The sequence below is a fragment of the Marmota marmota genome, unplaced genomic scaffold (genome assembly GCF_001458135.2).
Source record: "Marmota marmota marmota unplaced genomic scaffold, marMar, whole genome shotgun sequence".
NCBI classification, from domain to species: domain Eukaryota; kingdom Metazoa; phylum Chordata; class Mammalia; order Rodentia; family Sciuridae; genus Marmota; species Marmota marmota.
This window is the reverse complement of record NW_026000103.1, coordinates 2402122-2419519: the sequence shown is the minus strand read 5'-3', so window position 1 is coordinate 2419519 and position 17398 is coordinate 2402122. Positions and strand designations below refer to the sequence as shown.

At 36.5% G+C, this 17398-nt stretch overlaps 1 protein-coding gene across 4 annotated transcripts in view; it reads left to right on the top strand.

The window, feature by feature from the left end:
- Positions 1-17398, top strand: part of Adamtsl1 (ADAMTS like 1) — a 905649-nt gene that overhangs the window by 696944 nt on the left and 191307 nt on the right. For all 4 annotated transcript variants that reach the window (XM_048783907.1, XM_048783906.1, XM_048783909.1 and 1 more), the window contains 2 exons: positions 6165-6276; positions 9820-9958. In XM_048783907.1, coding sequence (XP_048639864.1) covers positions 6165-6276; positions 9820-9958 — 251 coding nt within the window. The remainder of the gene's footprint in view (positions 1-6164; positions 6277-9819; positions 9959-17398) is intronic.

Genomic DNA, 17398 nt, shown 5'->3' with positions numbered 1-17398 from the left:
GTCAAATCAATCACAATATCCTCTCTACACAATAGCAGAAAGTGACTTCTCTGAAGATGATCAAAGACTCATCTATTTATCATCAATTTACAACCGACTTTCTCAGGAACCATTTGGCAGATATAGCCATTTTAATATAAATGGAAATGAAAGATGATTGGTTGTGACATCTATCAATACATTAATCATAGGGTGATCTGGCTATTTTCTGGATGACTGGCTGGCGTAGTATTCCCTTCTTTTTTTTTTTTTTTCCCATGCTCTGTGCATCTTTTTCGAAGCTGCAAATTCAATGAAAGATAATGATCTTTCCTGGTAGAAGAGGGTCTTTCTCAGTCAGAAGTCCTTCCTTCATTAGAACCTCCAACTTAGCTCTACTTGTGAAAACAGTCAAGATAATTTTGTATGTGTTCTGGTTTTGCCCACTTGAAAATCTGAGTCAGAAAACCAGATTAGAATATGATCAAAGTATGTTACATGCTGAATGATATGCCAAAAGGAAACCCATTATCTGTATAATTAAAATATACTACTAAAAATAAATAGGAAAAAAAAGACAAAAAAAAGGAAACCAGATTAGATTAGAAAGTGAAGAGAATCCAAGTTACTCATGTAGTAGAGGTATACAGCCAAAAAGAAAACAATAAGTATATGCAGAGTTAAGAGCATTGTTCCACAATTCATGTACTGGATGCTGGAGAACAGTTATTTCCTGCAGAGGACAATTTAAAAAATGCATTACATTTTTATAGCTGGAGGATTTAGTTAGGAATATTTGCATCATCTCAACTTTCCCCTGAAAAGCGTTTTGTATGTCTCTCTGTGTGTTTTATAAATTAGCAGATATCATTGGTAGGTTTTCATCATGTGAAACATGATGTTTTGAAGATATGTACATTGTGGAATGGTTAAGTCTACCTAATTAACAAATGTGTTAGTTCACAAAGTTATCATTTCTGTAGTTAGAGGACTATAAAAATGAGCATTTTTAGTATTCTAAGGGAATAAAAAGCTCATGGTTTCCATTTTTATCAGTTCAAGTATTAGGCAGAGATAATGCTTTCAGATTTTGTTTTGAACAGCCTTTAGCATAACCCCCGTTTTTTTTTTGTACCAGGGATTGAACCCAGGGCACTTAACCACTGAACTACATCCCCAGCCCTTTTTTATTTTTGATTTTGAGACAGGATCTTGCTAAGTTGCTTAGGGCCTTGCTAAGTTTGGGGCTGACTTTGAACTCATGATCCTCCTGCCTCAGCCTGCCGTGTCACTGGGATTACAGGTGTGTGCCACTGTGCCCAGCTCCAAAAGTTCTTTTTATTATTATTAGGAGAATTATAGGAGAAGCCTTGAAAGAAGTAACATCAGCAAAGTAATGAGAGTTCAAAGTTCACTTTGCCAGTAAGTTTATGGAATTTCTCTCTCTCTCTCTCTCTCTCACTCTCTCTCTCTCTGTGTGTGTGTGTGTGTGTGTGTGTGTGTCTGTGTGTGTGTGTGTGTCTGTGTCCATCCTTCTTGTAAAAGAACTTTGATACTTAGGGCTGATTGACTGTCATATATGATATCTTCCCTCTCCTAGTTTACAATGTCATTTGGGAAGTAAAACACTGAATAGAGAAGTTTGAAATAATAATGTATATAATTGAGTGCTGAAGTAAAAAGGACTGGTGGTAAAAGCTACAGATATTCAGATATTCACTATGCTTTAAGGTGATTAGAAAGCATTCTGAGAAATGGGCAGCCTGTGAATCTTGAGTAATATTGTAATAACCAATTTTTTCCTCCAGTGGAGGCTGAGCTTTGGCAAAATTTTAAGCCCTGATTGGTTTTGCCCTGCTATCCAGCCTGTTCCAGATGGTCTCCTCATACCATTTAACCTGTGCTCGTAAAGGGGAAAAAAAAAATTGTCCTAAAGCGAGGGTTCTTGAGAGTAAAAGTTGAAATCAGTGGTAGGAAAGCAAAGAAGTAAAGGTAAGTAGTGATTCATTTTCCTACACAACTTTTACATGTAGTGATTCCTCCATTCAGGATGCCCCTTTTTGCTGATAGGTTCCAAGAGTTTAGAAATGAGATTCCAGGACCCTAGGTTTCTTTCTGGGTTTCACGCACTGTTTTGCTAATCACACAGCAAGCTTTGAGATACAGAGCCAGAGAGCGGAGTACTTGCTTTTTTTCCTGCTGAGTGCAGACCCCTCTGCAGTCCTGCCTGCTGGCCTGCTCTGCTCCTGTGCTTCCTCCATCTGAGCACTAGGATAGTCTTTCCAGGATCTGGTCTGCTCTGTTCCTCAGCATTTCCTGCCTGGCCCATCTTTTCCACCTTCTTAGTTCCTTACAAACGGCACATCTGTTGTTCCCAAAGAAACATCTCTGGTCCCCTGCGTTATTGCCCAGGGTCCTGGGCAACTTCAGCCATAACCAACGCCTCTCTTGAGCTGTAGGCCTATGGGCTGAACTGCAGTATGTTTTTAACTGAGGTCTACAGTGCTAGGAGGACTAGAAAACTCTCTAAAAAAGCACAAAGGGGAAATTGAATACTCACAACTTTTATATCATTTTTACCTAATAATCTCTAACCTTAGTACGTCCAACTGCTAAAATGATCAGGTATTCCAAACAGTAGGTTGATAGACTCTATACTTCATCCCAGTAACAACTGGCATTTTTACAAGCCCTTTACAGTAGACTAAAACAGACTTGACTAGACTAGACCATTGGTGGCCCTGAGAGCATTGTCACCAAGTCAGCACTGAGGTCCCAGCTCAGATACACGGTAGTGGGTCACCTATGCTTCCCTTTGCCCGCCTGCTATCATCAGAGCAGCGACTGAACTACAGCCATGGCGGATTAGGGGCACCCCTGCCACCTGCCTCCCTGGGGCAGAAATTTCTACAATATCAATGAGAGAAAGCAATTTAGTTGGATAACCAAAAGCTCACAAATTGCCCTTTACTCAACAGAGAAGAAAAATGCTTTTGCTGACCTTTATCTGGGAAAGCCATCGTGTACCTGCTAATGTCCTCATGTGTTTATTTCTCCTTGGTTCCTTTGATTGAACTGGGCCACACACACACATTCCCACTGTCTTCCAGCTCTCCCTTGACAATGCAATCAATTGCTGTGGACGGGGGCCAGTTTTAGTCTTCTCATCTGCTTTTAGGTGAGATGTCATTACATTGCAGTAGAAACACTGAGACATTGTAATTATGAGAAAAGCTTGGTTCAGAACTTCTTTATTCTTATTAGCATAGGGAGGTCAAAATTACATATGCCAGATGTGTTCAGCTCCTTACACCAACATTCTAAGGTGTCAAACTGAAGCTTTCAGCATACTCTTGAGAATTAGCACATGATGATTGAGGATTCAGAGTTTATGAAGGTGCAGAACTAATGATAACAAGGGGCCAAACAGGCCAGAATTAAGAAAACCAGAGGAAAGGAGCATGGCAAGCTCATTGACATGAATAATATTTGGCCATCAGAGTTAGACATCAGATTGGCCTCACCTTTGTTATTTTAAGGATTTGTTTCTACTTTAAAATGAAAAATTAAGAAAATACTATGAAGACAGATGCAAGAATACAACTAAAGATAAATGTGTATGTATCATCACAATACCACTGTGGAGACTGCATGAAACTATGAAAAGATTGGCAGCTTTAGAGCTATGTAGAACCATCTTGCTATTCCATAGCTGTGTGGCCTTCAATAAGTCACTGAAACTCTCTGAGCCTAATTTTTCCCATTTCAACTTAAATATGGAAAATAACATAATACAGTTTTAAGGTTAGAATTAATGTAAATAAAATATACCTCACATGTGGTAGGCATACAGTAAGTGCTGCTTGTTACTGTTATTGTTACAGAAAGAATGTGATTATAGAGAAGGGGAAATCAGGAATGTTATCCATGTGGCCAAAATCAAGCAAGATTATGTGGCCAGCGATTCAGACACCTCCGGACTGGTTTCATCTATTTAAAATAAAGAGGTCCCAATCCAAGCCAGGTCGCGCACACCCATAATTCCAGCAACTTGGGAGGCTGAGGCAGGAGATCACAAATTCAAGGCCAGCCTCCATGACTTAACTAGACCTTATCTCAAGATATAAAGGACTAGAGTTGCAGCTCAGTGGTAGATGGCCTCTGGGTTCAATCCTCAAAATAAATAAAGAGATCCTTTTACATTTCTAATAAATAAAGAGATCCTTTTTCATTTCTAATCTCTTCAAATGTAAGCATACAGCCTCAGAATTTATGGTTCTTTTTACAGAACTTACTAAGAGCAATATTCTTCCCAACCAGCTTATTTTCTTTCCTTCGACATGGTGTTTGCTAGCCCTCCCAGTAACACCAACACTCCTCCTCATCCCTTTCTTCCTCTTAGGCTTCTATTGGTAACCTCTAGGAAGCCAAAAAATTACTTGCTCCACCTTTTTGCCTTTTAACCAGACCAAAAGGCAAGCGCTGGCCCCAGAACGAGGCTTCTCCAAACATGGTGATATTCCATCCTCCTGGCTTTGGCTATAAAGAGATGTGATGCCCACCCCACCCCACCCCCACATACATTCTTAGGACTCAGTTTCTAGCATTGTGAAAGGGACTCATAGCGGGGAATAGTGTCTCCGGGTTTAAATGAATTTTCTGATATTTTCACTTTTTTCCAGGAGGCTGCAATAGCTTTCCAAGTATGATAACCACACATGTCAAGAGAGGTAGGGGTTTTTGTGAGCTGAAAAAGAAAAACTTTCTAAAGAATGTTATTAATTCTATAATTCCATATCCCTAAGATAGCAGAAATTAGTACCCTTTTCTAGGTCCACTGTTTTCGTTTTAAAGAAGGGAATTGGATCACTGTCTATTCTAATTAGAGTGCTCCGTGAATCAGCTGCAGTATTCTATGAGATGATAGGTAGGTTTTCTTCCCTCTTTTTTTTTTCTTCCTCACTAGCAGTCCTAGGCATTCTGAGGAATATTTCCATATTCCCATCCAAACTCTAAAAGCTGACCTAGAGTTTGGCACTTACCAATTTTTCTTGGCCCTGTTTCTTCAGTATTCCTATTTCTCTTACATCCTAGGTGTTTAGTCCACATGTCAAGATCAGTAGCAGAGAAGTGGGCTATCTTTAAAATAACCCAAGGGCAAGATCCATCAGTTTACCCTACATAAAAGGAGTTGGAACACTGAGAAAGCTTAGAAACCCTTAACAAAGACAGGCCGTGTGATTCAGCTGCACTTGATACTTCTTTATTTATAATGTAGCGGGAGTAAAGAGTGATCCTCTCAATTGTCCGTGGAACTCCCTTTAGTATAATAAATAGTCCAAGTCTTGCCCAACAGTCTAAATATCGTAGGGCGCGTCACTCTGTTTTCATGAGATTAATTGTTCATGTTAGGTACTTTTCCCTTCTCTTTCAGTTTGAGAATGTTTTCTCAACCTTATACTTTTAAGAGTCATTAAAGAATTCTTGCCTCACATTCCCCCTTTTAAAATAAGGAGTTGTAATTTCCATAAGCACCAATCTTATTTGAAAGTAATTGTTTTTATAATATAAATTGGGGTTTTTAAAGTTTAGTTCTTAAACTATCTACATTTGAATTGCCTGGTTATCTGGGCTTGGGCCCAGGAATTTGCATTTTAGCAAGTTTCCAACTGGTAGCTTTGTACATTTAAATATATAAGTCACCAAATTGATAAGAAGCCTCCTAAATGTGTCTGAATTAATTCTTGAGGTTTTTTTTTTTTTTCTTAACCACAGACATTATCTTTCATTTGGAGCAGTGTCTGGCATTTATAATTTTCTTAGGACAAATTGTTTATTCCCCAGCCTATGTTTTAAAATGCACATAATTTTACTTGATATATATATGGAATGGAAATGCTGGCTTGAGATAACATGGTGGCAGAATCACAAATTGAGATGTTACCATTACCATCCTTTATTTTTATGGCAACAGACCTGAGAAGGTAAGGACAGTGGTGACCTAGGCAAGGGCCATTTGCTGGTTGTGTGATAAGATAAGCCAAGTTACCACTGCCACTTCTGTCCCAAGGCAGTTCCTCACATAGCCCAAGACCTTCAGTCCCTCCTCATCCAAAGTTGTTCTGGGATCCAGGAAGCACCACCCTGGCACGCTAGTTCTTCAACTTTCCTGTTGTCTCTTGCAGATCCGTGACTCAGGGCCCACAGATAGCACGGTCCAGTTCATCTTCTACCAGCCTATCATCCACCGGTGGAGGGAGACGGATTTTTTCCCCTGCTCAGCAACCTGTGGAGGAGGTAATAGTGTTGATTTAACCTAGAAACTGTGGGCTTCTGAGAGCAGCAGTTGACTATGATAAGAGTGGAATAACTTCTGCATGGAAGAAATGGACTGTTGGGTGGACCCAATTCCTTCTTCTCAATGGAGACAAATCCTGAAGCCTTCCTGTAGGGCAGACCTCAGTGGAGATGCCACACACACATCTCCTTCTGGAGATACCCATGAGAGGGAGCAGTCCCCACTTCTTTCCTTGATTTCATGGAAAGCACACAATAATTTGGCAGCAGTGTTGTCCTAAGGCACTTCTGGTTGAGTAGACGTCATTTATTCAGGGATCAAGTGAAGAGCGTTTGTCAAGGTGACTTGATTAGAGGAAATAGTCTATTACCAGAACAAAAATATTGCTGACTTAAGGTCAGTTATTTTTGGCTCTACCCCATGTATTAAAAGGAATGCCATGACTTTATATATTAATTAAAATGCATCTCTTCTGAAAACTCAGGAAGTGAATTGCTGTCTCCACTCTATCACATCTGAATCATGAATGGTATTTTGTGTTATGGGAAAATTTTTTGTTTTGTTTGTTTTTCTCTCCCATTTTCTGTTCTTTATACTTTGCCTGACTATATAATATTTGCTCTGAATTATTTTATAGTAATTTATGTTGTCATTTCCCTATAATAAATCAGTTAGGTCATTTAAATCTTTCTACTATTGTAACATAATGAATAATTTTATTCTTAAGTATTTTTCTTCTTTTAGATGATTTCCTTGGGATAAATACTCAACAGTAAGGACACTAGATAAAGGAGTTTCAGAAATTTGGGGGCTATTGGCATATATTACCAAACTCTTTTCTGAAAGGCAACAAGCAATATGTGAATATTTTGGATTAACTGCCAACTTTTATAGATTATCTTTTAAGTTTTCCATATAATATATATATATATGGATATATATCTTTGAAAATTAGCATATCAAATACATTCCACCCTAGCTTCAAATGACTGACTTTAAATAGTTTATCAACATAAACATCACTAAATTAGTTAGGCAAGAGATAAAAGGGTGATACTACAAAATAGAGACAAACAATAATTCAAATTTTTTTGAGACAGTAAGAATATATGAGGTAGTTCACCTTTAACTGTCTCCATACATACCATGTGAACAAACCACTAGAAATATTGTTCTACAGAGCAGTGTTGGATTTTAGCTTAAAAGTAGTAAGTCAAAATACCATCAAGTGCTTATATTCAATTGTTAAATAACTACTGATTCAACATTTTAAGCACTTCAATTGAATAGCTTTTGTGGTTGCTCTATCTATCCTGAATAGAAAATTGCTTTGTTTAAAAATAATCTGTCAATTGCTTTGATGCTTCTTGGGGAGCCATTATTTTGATATATTTATTAATAATTACCATAGAAAAGAGTTTCAAAGAAAGCAATCTAAGGAAATAATATTTTTTCTTTCTAAACAAATACCATGCTTTATGAGAAAGAGCAATTCAATTATATGCACACTACACCAGGTTCACCTAGACCTGCTGTGAGGATATAATTTCAATAACCTTGACAATAGCTCAGTATAAAATAAGGCAATCAGTGTTAGATTCATATATACCCAATCCCTTTGGCCTAGTTTTGCTCACATTTAAGTGAAGAAACAGAACTCTAAGTGTTTTCAAATGTTTTCAGATATCAAATGCTTTGTTCAAAGGAAATCTTACTCAGGAAGCCCAGATAAAAGGAGAACTTCTCTCAGTGAAGCTGTGCAGGCTGCGGAGACCTGCATTTCTCTTATTTCACAGGCCATTTTGAAAATTACAAAAGAAATGATCTCTAAGTTCTCTTCTCTACTTCTCACTCCAGATTCAAATGGTTGTTCATTTTGCCCAGTGTAAAGAATTTCTATTCCAAGATACTTGTGAAACTCCAGAAAACAGAGTCATCTGACCATTCTGCTAAATGTTTTCATTTTCATTCTAACTTTTCACTTCATATGCACTATAATATCTTCAAAGCATTGGGTTTAGGTTGGCAATTTATGGTTTTGAAAATCATAATCTCAGATTTATAATTTTATTGTTTGTCCCCACATTTGCTGCATGATAAATTCTGCCCTTGAGCATAAATTGTCAGGTGTATAAATTATAGTGTGTTTACCTTGTCATAAAATTAGCTGCTTTGGAGTACAATGGATTTGAAAAATAAAAGTACGTTTACTCATCTAAAATATCATTTTGCTACTTGATTTTCTTATAAAGCAAAAAGTGTGGTGGAACATGTGTTCTTACCCATTGCTTTCATTACTTTCCATGCTTTTCATCTTTCCAATAGAATTTTAAAAGGTCTTTTTTTAGGTCCTTAATGAACAATTAATTTTTGTGGGTGGTCTGAGAACACTGCCTCAAGCCAGGAAATCTGGCTTAAAAGTCTTCTTCTGATTTCCTAAAATCTTTTGCAAGTCCCTTAACAATTTAAATCTTGCTTCCTGATACATGTTTAGCAATAACAGGACTCAACTTCTGACCAAGGAGGATATACTTGAAGGGTTGATTAGGGTTAGAATGATATGAATATTTTTTTTAAGTCTGTGTACATTTATTTTTCACCCCAGGATCTAAGTCTTGATCGCCACCCATGAGAGATGCACAGGACATTACAAGGCAGGTAGAAAAGATAACACATGATAATAAAACTATTACTCAGCAACTTTTAAAAAGAGGCTTCTTCACAATGATTTCCACGACTATATATAATTATAATGTACCAATAAAATGTTATTTAAAAAGAGGCTTCTCTAAACAGTGCAGATAGAGACTAAGAAATAAGGGCTAGAGACTTAATTTAAAGAGAAATGGCAACAGATTTTGGAGAAGGCAAAAATTAAACAGGGAGAGAATTTTCATTTGATTTTTTTTTTTTGTAGTTCTGTAAAGAAACAGGTTAATGGTGGTTATTGTAGGGATCTTAATTGTCCACTTACTCAGCTCAACCCATTGAGGTTGAATTTTAGGCAAAAATTGTGTTCCCTGGCACCTGGCAGAATCTGACCCTATGCTATGCTCCATTGAACTCCATGGTCCAAGGGGCAGGAGATGTTGAGATATATTTTATTTATTTATTTAAGAGTTTATTGTTTTCTGGTGTTATAGGTACTAGGGGGGCAATTAGACATCCTTGCATAAGATTGGTAAATAAATACCAATGGTGTTTTTTGGATGTAAAAGTCTGTATTTAATTTTTTTATTATACAAAAGAAATAAAAGGAATAGTTCTTCTCTTTTTATAGAGCCTTATAATCTGGCTATGCCCTCATGTAATTCAAGCTCTGTAATATAATTTAATTATTACAGTGAGTGGATTACTTGAAGAAAAAAAAGTATTTAAGGCCTGCAAAATTAATGAGCCTTCCAATTATGTGTCTTTTTTCCTGGAAATGACTGGGGCATTGGGGAATAATTTCCACTAATGTGAGATGGCCAAAACACATAAAGCAATATATTGCCTTGGTATGTACCTTTAAATTTGCCTGGTTGGTTTGATCCTTGCAGGTTACCAGCTGACATCGGCTGAGTGTTATGATCTCCGTAGCAACCGAGTGGTTGCGGATCAGTACTGTCACTATTACCCAGAGAACATCAAACCCAAACCCAAGCTTCAGGAGTGTAACTTGGATCCTTGTCCAGCCAGGTCAGTCATATTTACTAGTTTATTTATCATAAACATAAATCAGATCCCAAGTAAGCTTCTCAAATTCAAATGAAGTTTTAAATCAAAAATAAAATGACCAGTGATGCTATCCAGTGTCCCTTTCTAGTTTTGTGTCATTAGTCCCTGTGCTCCTGCTCCTGTTGCTGTGTGAAGTTATCTCAGGGTCTGTGGACTTTTCCTTTTGTAAGGTAGTAGGTGAAGCACTCTTTGGAGTGATCTTCTCTTCTGACTTCTTTTCATTCCAATTCCTTGTTCCTCAGACAAGATCCAGGCCAATGAACAATTTGATGTTCTTAACCAATGTGCAGGCACAATGCTGTCAGTATCTTTCTGTTTTCTCTCTGTCCCTGATCAGGGACATGATCATTACAGACCATGTTTCAGGGTCATAGCTGGCTCCTTCTCACCTGTAGGTAGGTGGTCCACACTGATTAATTAGAATCAGAAGCACCAGCCTTAGAAGAGTTCTGCTACCTTTGAACAAATTCAGCCTTTGCTAAATGGAAAGCAGAACATATTTCCAAGGTCATATGTTTTTAAAAGTCTTTTTAATTAGAAGCTTTAAGTATTTAAACACTTAACACTTTCACACATCATTGTTTGCTTTTTTGGAAACCCCAATTGGCCTTCAGATTATTTTCTAGATCAAGATTTAGCCTGGCCAATGAAACATCTCAAATGATGAGTAATCATGGAAAGTCAGGTCAAGAAACTTGTCATGATGGTGCATTTGCCTTAACACCTGCAACTCTTTCTAGGGAGTCTCTTTAGTAATAGTTCATTCATGCTTGATTAATTAGAGAGGACATAGAAAATTCTTCCCTACGAAAGTTATCTAGAAGACCAAAAGGTAAAATATCCTTATCCAAACTCCTTGGATTTCCAGAGAAACACTGCAATGTAAATTTTTAAATCAGAGTTTACTAATTATAATGCACACAAAGAAAACTTTGAATAGTTACTAATACATGAGCAATGCCAATGCAAATCACTCTATCTTGGGGCTGTAAGTAATGTGGTTTTATTTTCTGCTGTTAACTTTTTAAAGGTTATGTTCTTATCATCTTTCTACCTTATGTTTGTGAATTCTGAATTCTCTAAGTGACATGAAATTGCTATTACTAATTAACTTGTAAGAACCGTATTATCTGCCTCATAAAAGTGAACTCGTTAAATAAACAGAAAGAATAGATATTTTATAATTTAGGTGAAGTTTAATTTAGTTTCATATTATACCAGAATATTCTATATTAAAAGTTGAATATGATATAAAACTAAATAAGGTGTTAAAAATTGCTTTGATTTCTTTATTTTGGAAATAGTCAAGCATTTGATATATTTTTAGCCATGATAATTATAACCCATGCAATTGAAGCTATGTAAAAATTGTCCTATTAAAAAATGTTATCCATACCTGTAATAGGAAGACTAGTTTGTAAAAAGCATATTTATCTCAATTTAGACAGGCCAACTCAGCCACAAACAGACATTGGAAGTCTTATCAACACTTTTCCATTAAAATTTATATGTATATTTCTAGGAGAAATGAAGAATTAATTCTCTTCTATTATATAAAGTTTTCCCCACTAGGTAAAAAACTTCAGTGAAGAAATGACCACAGAAGAAAATTGTGAATTAAAAGCATTTTGTTAAGAATTTGGAGAGAAATCTTTATGACCAGAAAAAACATGCCCTCATTCTTTCTGGCATCTGATTTTTACCCACTCTTCTCTGTGGGATGAACATTTTTGGCCCATTTCTTATTACCCAAAAGCAAAAGGGTATATTGGAAGACGTCTGCATGTACAATTTATGCTTTTCCTTTTGTTATTTTAAAACATCTAATACAGCACATGTATAAATGTTGGGACAGGTGGCTACTTAAAAAGAAGTAGTAGAAAGAAAAGTGAGAAAAGGAAAATGAAAAAGTAAGTCATAGGCAAATGTCAGGAAGCTGCTTTTTTACTGAAGAAGTAATTAGACAAAGCTGTAAAAATTAAGACTTACCAGTGGGAGAGGCTGAAGGGAAAACTGCTTTGGGAAATGGAAATATACTACCCTGAGGTTGAGGTACTTTAAGAATTGCTATGGAATTAATGGAGTTCTTTTGCATACCTGAAGTGAAGGAAGGGTCTGGGAAAAGTAGATAGAAGAGACTCTTTAATAGGTCTGCTCTGGATGGAGAGAATTAAACCCTCAAAGAACTGTTTGCTAACTACAGGCTCGACTGTCTGTTGGTAAAATCAAGGGTGACAGAATGACATTAAAACCAACATTTTTATGTCCAAAATTAGGAACTCTCAAAAGGAAAAGCATAGACAGTCTTAGTACAAAGCTACATATTTTGCAACTTTATGAAAATTTTATTATTGAGATATTTGCTCATTTTCTGTGCATACTGAGATGTTTGGTCTCTTCTAGTATTTAGAAGGAAATACTATTCAGAGAGCCAAGCTTATTCTCTTTCAAGACCAAGAAGTATTATGAACAGCAAAGATAATACTAAATAATTAAGTTTACAACTTTAGTTTTACATCACTTTACCCTTCTGGACTTCAGTTTTCTTACCCACAAGTTGGGAGTGAAAGGGAAAGAGTTGTTTGATACATTCAATTCTTGGTTTTTCAAACACTGCCCACAGAACCTGTTCTGTTGTTTCATGGTGTTGCTTCATTAAGTTTCATTTTATGTATTTTAAAACAATAATTCACAAAAGATCAATTCAAACATACTGAACAACTGATTTTCACTGATTTAAGCTGTTAAATTGTAAAAAAAAAAATCTTAATAGCAATTGGAAAAATATTCTAGCAAAGTAAATTCTTTTTGTTCTCATTAAGTTCTTCCATTATTTCTGTTTCATTACAAAATTAAGTATTCTAAGATTGCAAAAGGAGCTGTAAAAACTGTTACTGTTAGCAACCACTTCTCTGTGGTGATAATAATAATCTTATTATATACCTCTAAAACCAAAAGAAAGCAGAAATAAACTGTCTATGAATATCAGTAGCATATCCCTGATTCTCATTTTTTTGTGTTTACCAAAATAGCTTCATAGTTCTCATTATTTTGCTTTATAATAAGTAAATGTTGTATTTTAAACCATTTATCAAATTTTAGTAGTACATACCATTGGTGTCAAATTTCCATACTGTGGTCTTATGCATAACATAAAGCCTTTCAATAACAGAATGCCAAAATGTTTTTTAAATAACTGCTTGTTCTTGTGTCCATGGCCCCTTCTAACTTCAAACTGAATATTCATTAAGTTTGTTAAGTATCAGTCAATATTTTAGTTTTAGGAAGTTCACAAATCTCTTAAATATATGAACAACTGGGAATTGTCCTAAGTCATAGAGATCTGAGTTAGGCACAGATCACATTGGCATGAAGAATCTCTAGAATAAATAGAGGCATTTCTCCATCTTTCCATCTTACCATTTGTCAGGTTTGGGTTCTCATTCTCCTCCTTTTTTCTTTGCTTTTCCATCTTGTTTTTTTGTTGTTGTTGTTGTTGTTATTGTTGTTGTTGTTCCTTTCTCTGTCCCAATTATTTCCCTTTCTTACACTTACGCATGACATCCAACAGCTGCCATGGTTATAATTTAGTCCATCCATTGATTCTTGAGGTGAAAGAGATGATTGACATCTTGCCTGTTCTTATCAAAATAACTTTTATGTTTTCCTGGCTTTTTCCTGATTCTCAGTGCTAACTTGGAAACACTGATGAGTTAAAAGGCTATAATAAAAACAATAGAACTCACTAATAATCATAAATAGCCATGTTAGTTCTTTTGCTGTTTCTTTCCAGTCTTATCTCTAGCTCATACTCCACATAATAGACACCTGAATCCCAAGATTTTGATTAATGTTTCCACTCTGTGAAAGGTAAGCTGGAATGGCCATGACATGTCATAACTTGACCTTTTTCTGAGGCAGGGATTTGAGTCAGCTGCCCTGCGAGACCAACACTGAGCTTAGCTAGCTGCCCAGGAGTTTCATCCCAAGGGGACTTTGTGGCTCTTTGCTGGTGACATTTATGCAGTTATTTTTATGAAGTGATAAAAATACTTAGTTTCCTAGCCAAAAGTAGTCTTGAAAAGGGAGCCAATACTCGAGGCTTATAAGGGAAGTAAAGAGAAAATGAAGTATAAAGATTTAATGACTTTTAGCTAAAATTACTAATACTTTTTCATTGGCAACCCAGAGCTATGACATCACTAAGGCTGTCATACTCTCTATGCATTCTTATCATATGTTCAAGAAGTAGTCCAGACTTGGGGATTCCCAGAAGTCCAGAGACATATGCTTCCGGTTTATCAGGAATCTGCTGCATATTTAGTTTTCTATTTTGTACTTTTAACACTATGTTAGTGGGTCCTTTCCCATGTAACTAGGGGAACTAATGTGAACTCCTCTCATACGCCTACCATGTTATAATCATGGCTTCTATGTTACACCAAGAGAAGCTTTTTTAAAAAAAAATGTGCAGCAATCTGTGCCATTTTTATCTTTGGGTGAAAGGTCAAGTCAATCATGTAGCCAGAAAGCCTCAAAGTGTATGTCTACGGTTCAGCGTCAACTAAAAAGGCGTCATTTTAATTCAGCTAATAAGCACCTTATGTTTTCAGACCAGCTTCAGATGCGGAACGTGCAACATTTGGCTTTACGTATCATAGTCTATGAGATGGGTAGGACTGTTAAAGCTGTTGGGGGAAGGGGGCAATGTGCAAGACTCCCGGAGAAGATCAGAGAACCACCTTTGCAGATTTGTTTGGCACAGACCTTTAATTTTCCTGCCAAGGCAGTTACGAAGGGGGCTTAAATCGGCAAGGCTTTGACAAGTCGAAAAGCTGTCACTCACCACACTACCATAGTCACAATCACTAGCAAACATATCTGCTCCTAGCTGGAGCTGCATCCAGATTTGCCCTTCCCTCAAAGAATTTGGACCGATAGTCCTAAGCAAATGTCCAAACTTGTATACTCTAGTGGCAGTTCTGGTGAGTTCAAGTGGATTGCAGGAGGGGGCTACAGTTCCATTTAGTTTGATAGTAAATTCATGAATTATTTCTGGCTAGGCACCAAATTGCAAAAAAAAACCAAGTCTCAGAATTGAATACCAATGTAACTACAAAGAAATATTCTGCATCAAGAGAGGTGTTTCATGTAGTAGGCATGTAAAAACCTGAATCCTCATGCTAACTTGATGACCAACCAGTCAACAGCAATATAGCCAGGTAGTCAGGAGTGGGAGCTCTGGAATAAAACAGGCTGGCTTAAGATCCTGGCTCTGTCACTTACTAGTTGAGTAGTAGCCTTTGGCAAATTACTTATTCTCACTAAGCCTCAGTGTTTTCATCCTCTGAAGTGAGGATAATAGCAGTACTTACCTCATAAAGTTGTCATGGCATAACACATTTAAAGAGATTAGTGGAGTGCCTGACACATGATAAGCACTCAATAAATGTTGGTTGTTGGAGCTATTATGACTAAGATCATGGCTATGATGATGTTGATGTTACCTCAGAGAAACTCCTAAACTCTCCAGAAATCAGCTTTCTCATCCATGAAAGGAAAAGATGGAATTCTGGAATTCTCTGAGTCCAGAAGTGTAGTTGTAACAAGAGACAAAATTCCCAGGAAAATATCATCTTGAAAGTAAATGAGATTTTAAAGTGAAATCAGGAGAAATTAGGATAATTCAAAACCTCAGTTCACAAGTGTTTGATAACCTCATTTAATAAGTTGTGAGGCATTGGCATTTAATTCCCACAGGATCTACTCCATGTATGTCTCCAAAAAGGAAAACTTCAATGTAAGAACTAGAAAATGGTTGACTTATTTAAGAATTAATGTGCAATAAAATGATTTCCTCGTGGAGGTCATGTAATATCTAATTTTATTACAGTAGGTAAATGACTTAGAAAAGTATCACCTTCCTTCCTTCTGGTGAGTCTCATTTAAACCTACTGTTCTGAGCAGCTGCTGAGAAAGCAATAAGAAAAACCACCATGAAATCTTATTTCCATTTCATGCATTATTTATAACAAGATAAATGAAGCAGAGTTCTGGTGCTTTTTAGAATGCATGAGCATATCCTTTCCACACTTACTGATAATCAACAATAAGTCAGTTATGAAGGCAATTCAATTTTTCTACCAAGCCAGCTCATCACAGGGAGAAAGATCACTTCTTATATTACATTTTAAAGTCTTAAAAATCTATAATTATTTTTGTGATTCTTGTAATTAGCTTGTGAGTGCATAGAATAGGTATTGTCATCATCCTCATTTTTAACTTTGTTCTATCAGTTTTTAGTTATGTGAATTAACTAGCTAAGTTAATGTCTGCTTAATGTCTCTAGGCCTAATTTTTGCCATATGTAAAATGAATATAATGTTTCTATCAAAGAGTAACAGTGAGGATTCAGTGAAATAATGCATATAAAGATCTTACTAAGGTGTCAAGCCCTCAGTATATCTCAGCTATCATTACTAAATCGAGGCTCAAAACTGGTAAAATGACTCGCATAATGTCACTTCTACTGAAGTTTATAAGGTGCTTCACATCCATTATCTCCTGTTAGTTTTACAATCCAAAAAAGTTGACAAACCGGAGATTGTCATCTGTCTTGCAGATGAAAAAACTGAAACTCAGAGAGGTTAAGTGACCTGTCCCAATTTGGGGTGAGCAAAAGCAAACTGGGAAGTGGACCTAAGTGCTCCCAGTCCCCAAATGAATACAGGGAACCTGACCCCCCCAGTGTAGCACATATGCCTTCATATCCCACAGACACCATTATTCTGCACAATGCCTTCAGCAACCTGTGAATTTGGGTTCAGTTGCAATATAGATTCCCACAGCCAGGGCAGAAATGCAAACTTTTTTCAATATGAAGTGTGGATGTTTGAATCGACTTCATATCTAGGTTAAGCAAGCTTCTTTCATATCAAAACAAATGCTGGTGTTTACTCATATCAAACAATGTCCAAATTATTTAGTACAGGAAGAGGTAAACAAAATCCAAAGAAATATTAGTCCCAACGATTTAAACAACTCAGAGATTGTATTCATTAATACCAAGAATGTTGAACTCCAAAAATGGAGAGGTGAGGACAATTTTTAATGACTTGCTCAAAATAATACTCTCTAGGAGATTTTTTGTTTGTTTTTTGTTTGTTTGTTTGTACCAGGGACTGAACTCAGGGTGCTTAACCATTAAACATTATCCCTAGACCATTTTTCAGTTTTTTATTTTGAGACAAGCTCTCAGTAAGTTGCTTAGAGCCTTGCTAAGTTGCTGAGGCTGGCTTTGAACTTGTGATCTTCCTACCTCAGCTTGGATTATAGGTGTGTGCCACCACACCCAACAACAGTTTAGTTTTCTAGTAGAAAATAAATTTGTGTCTAAGAAAA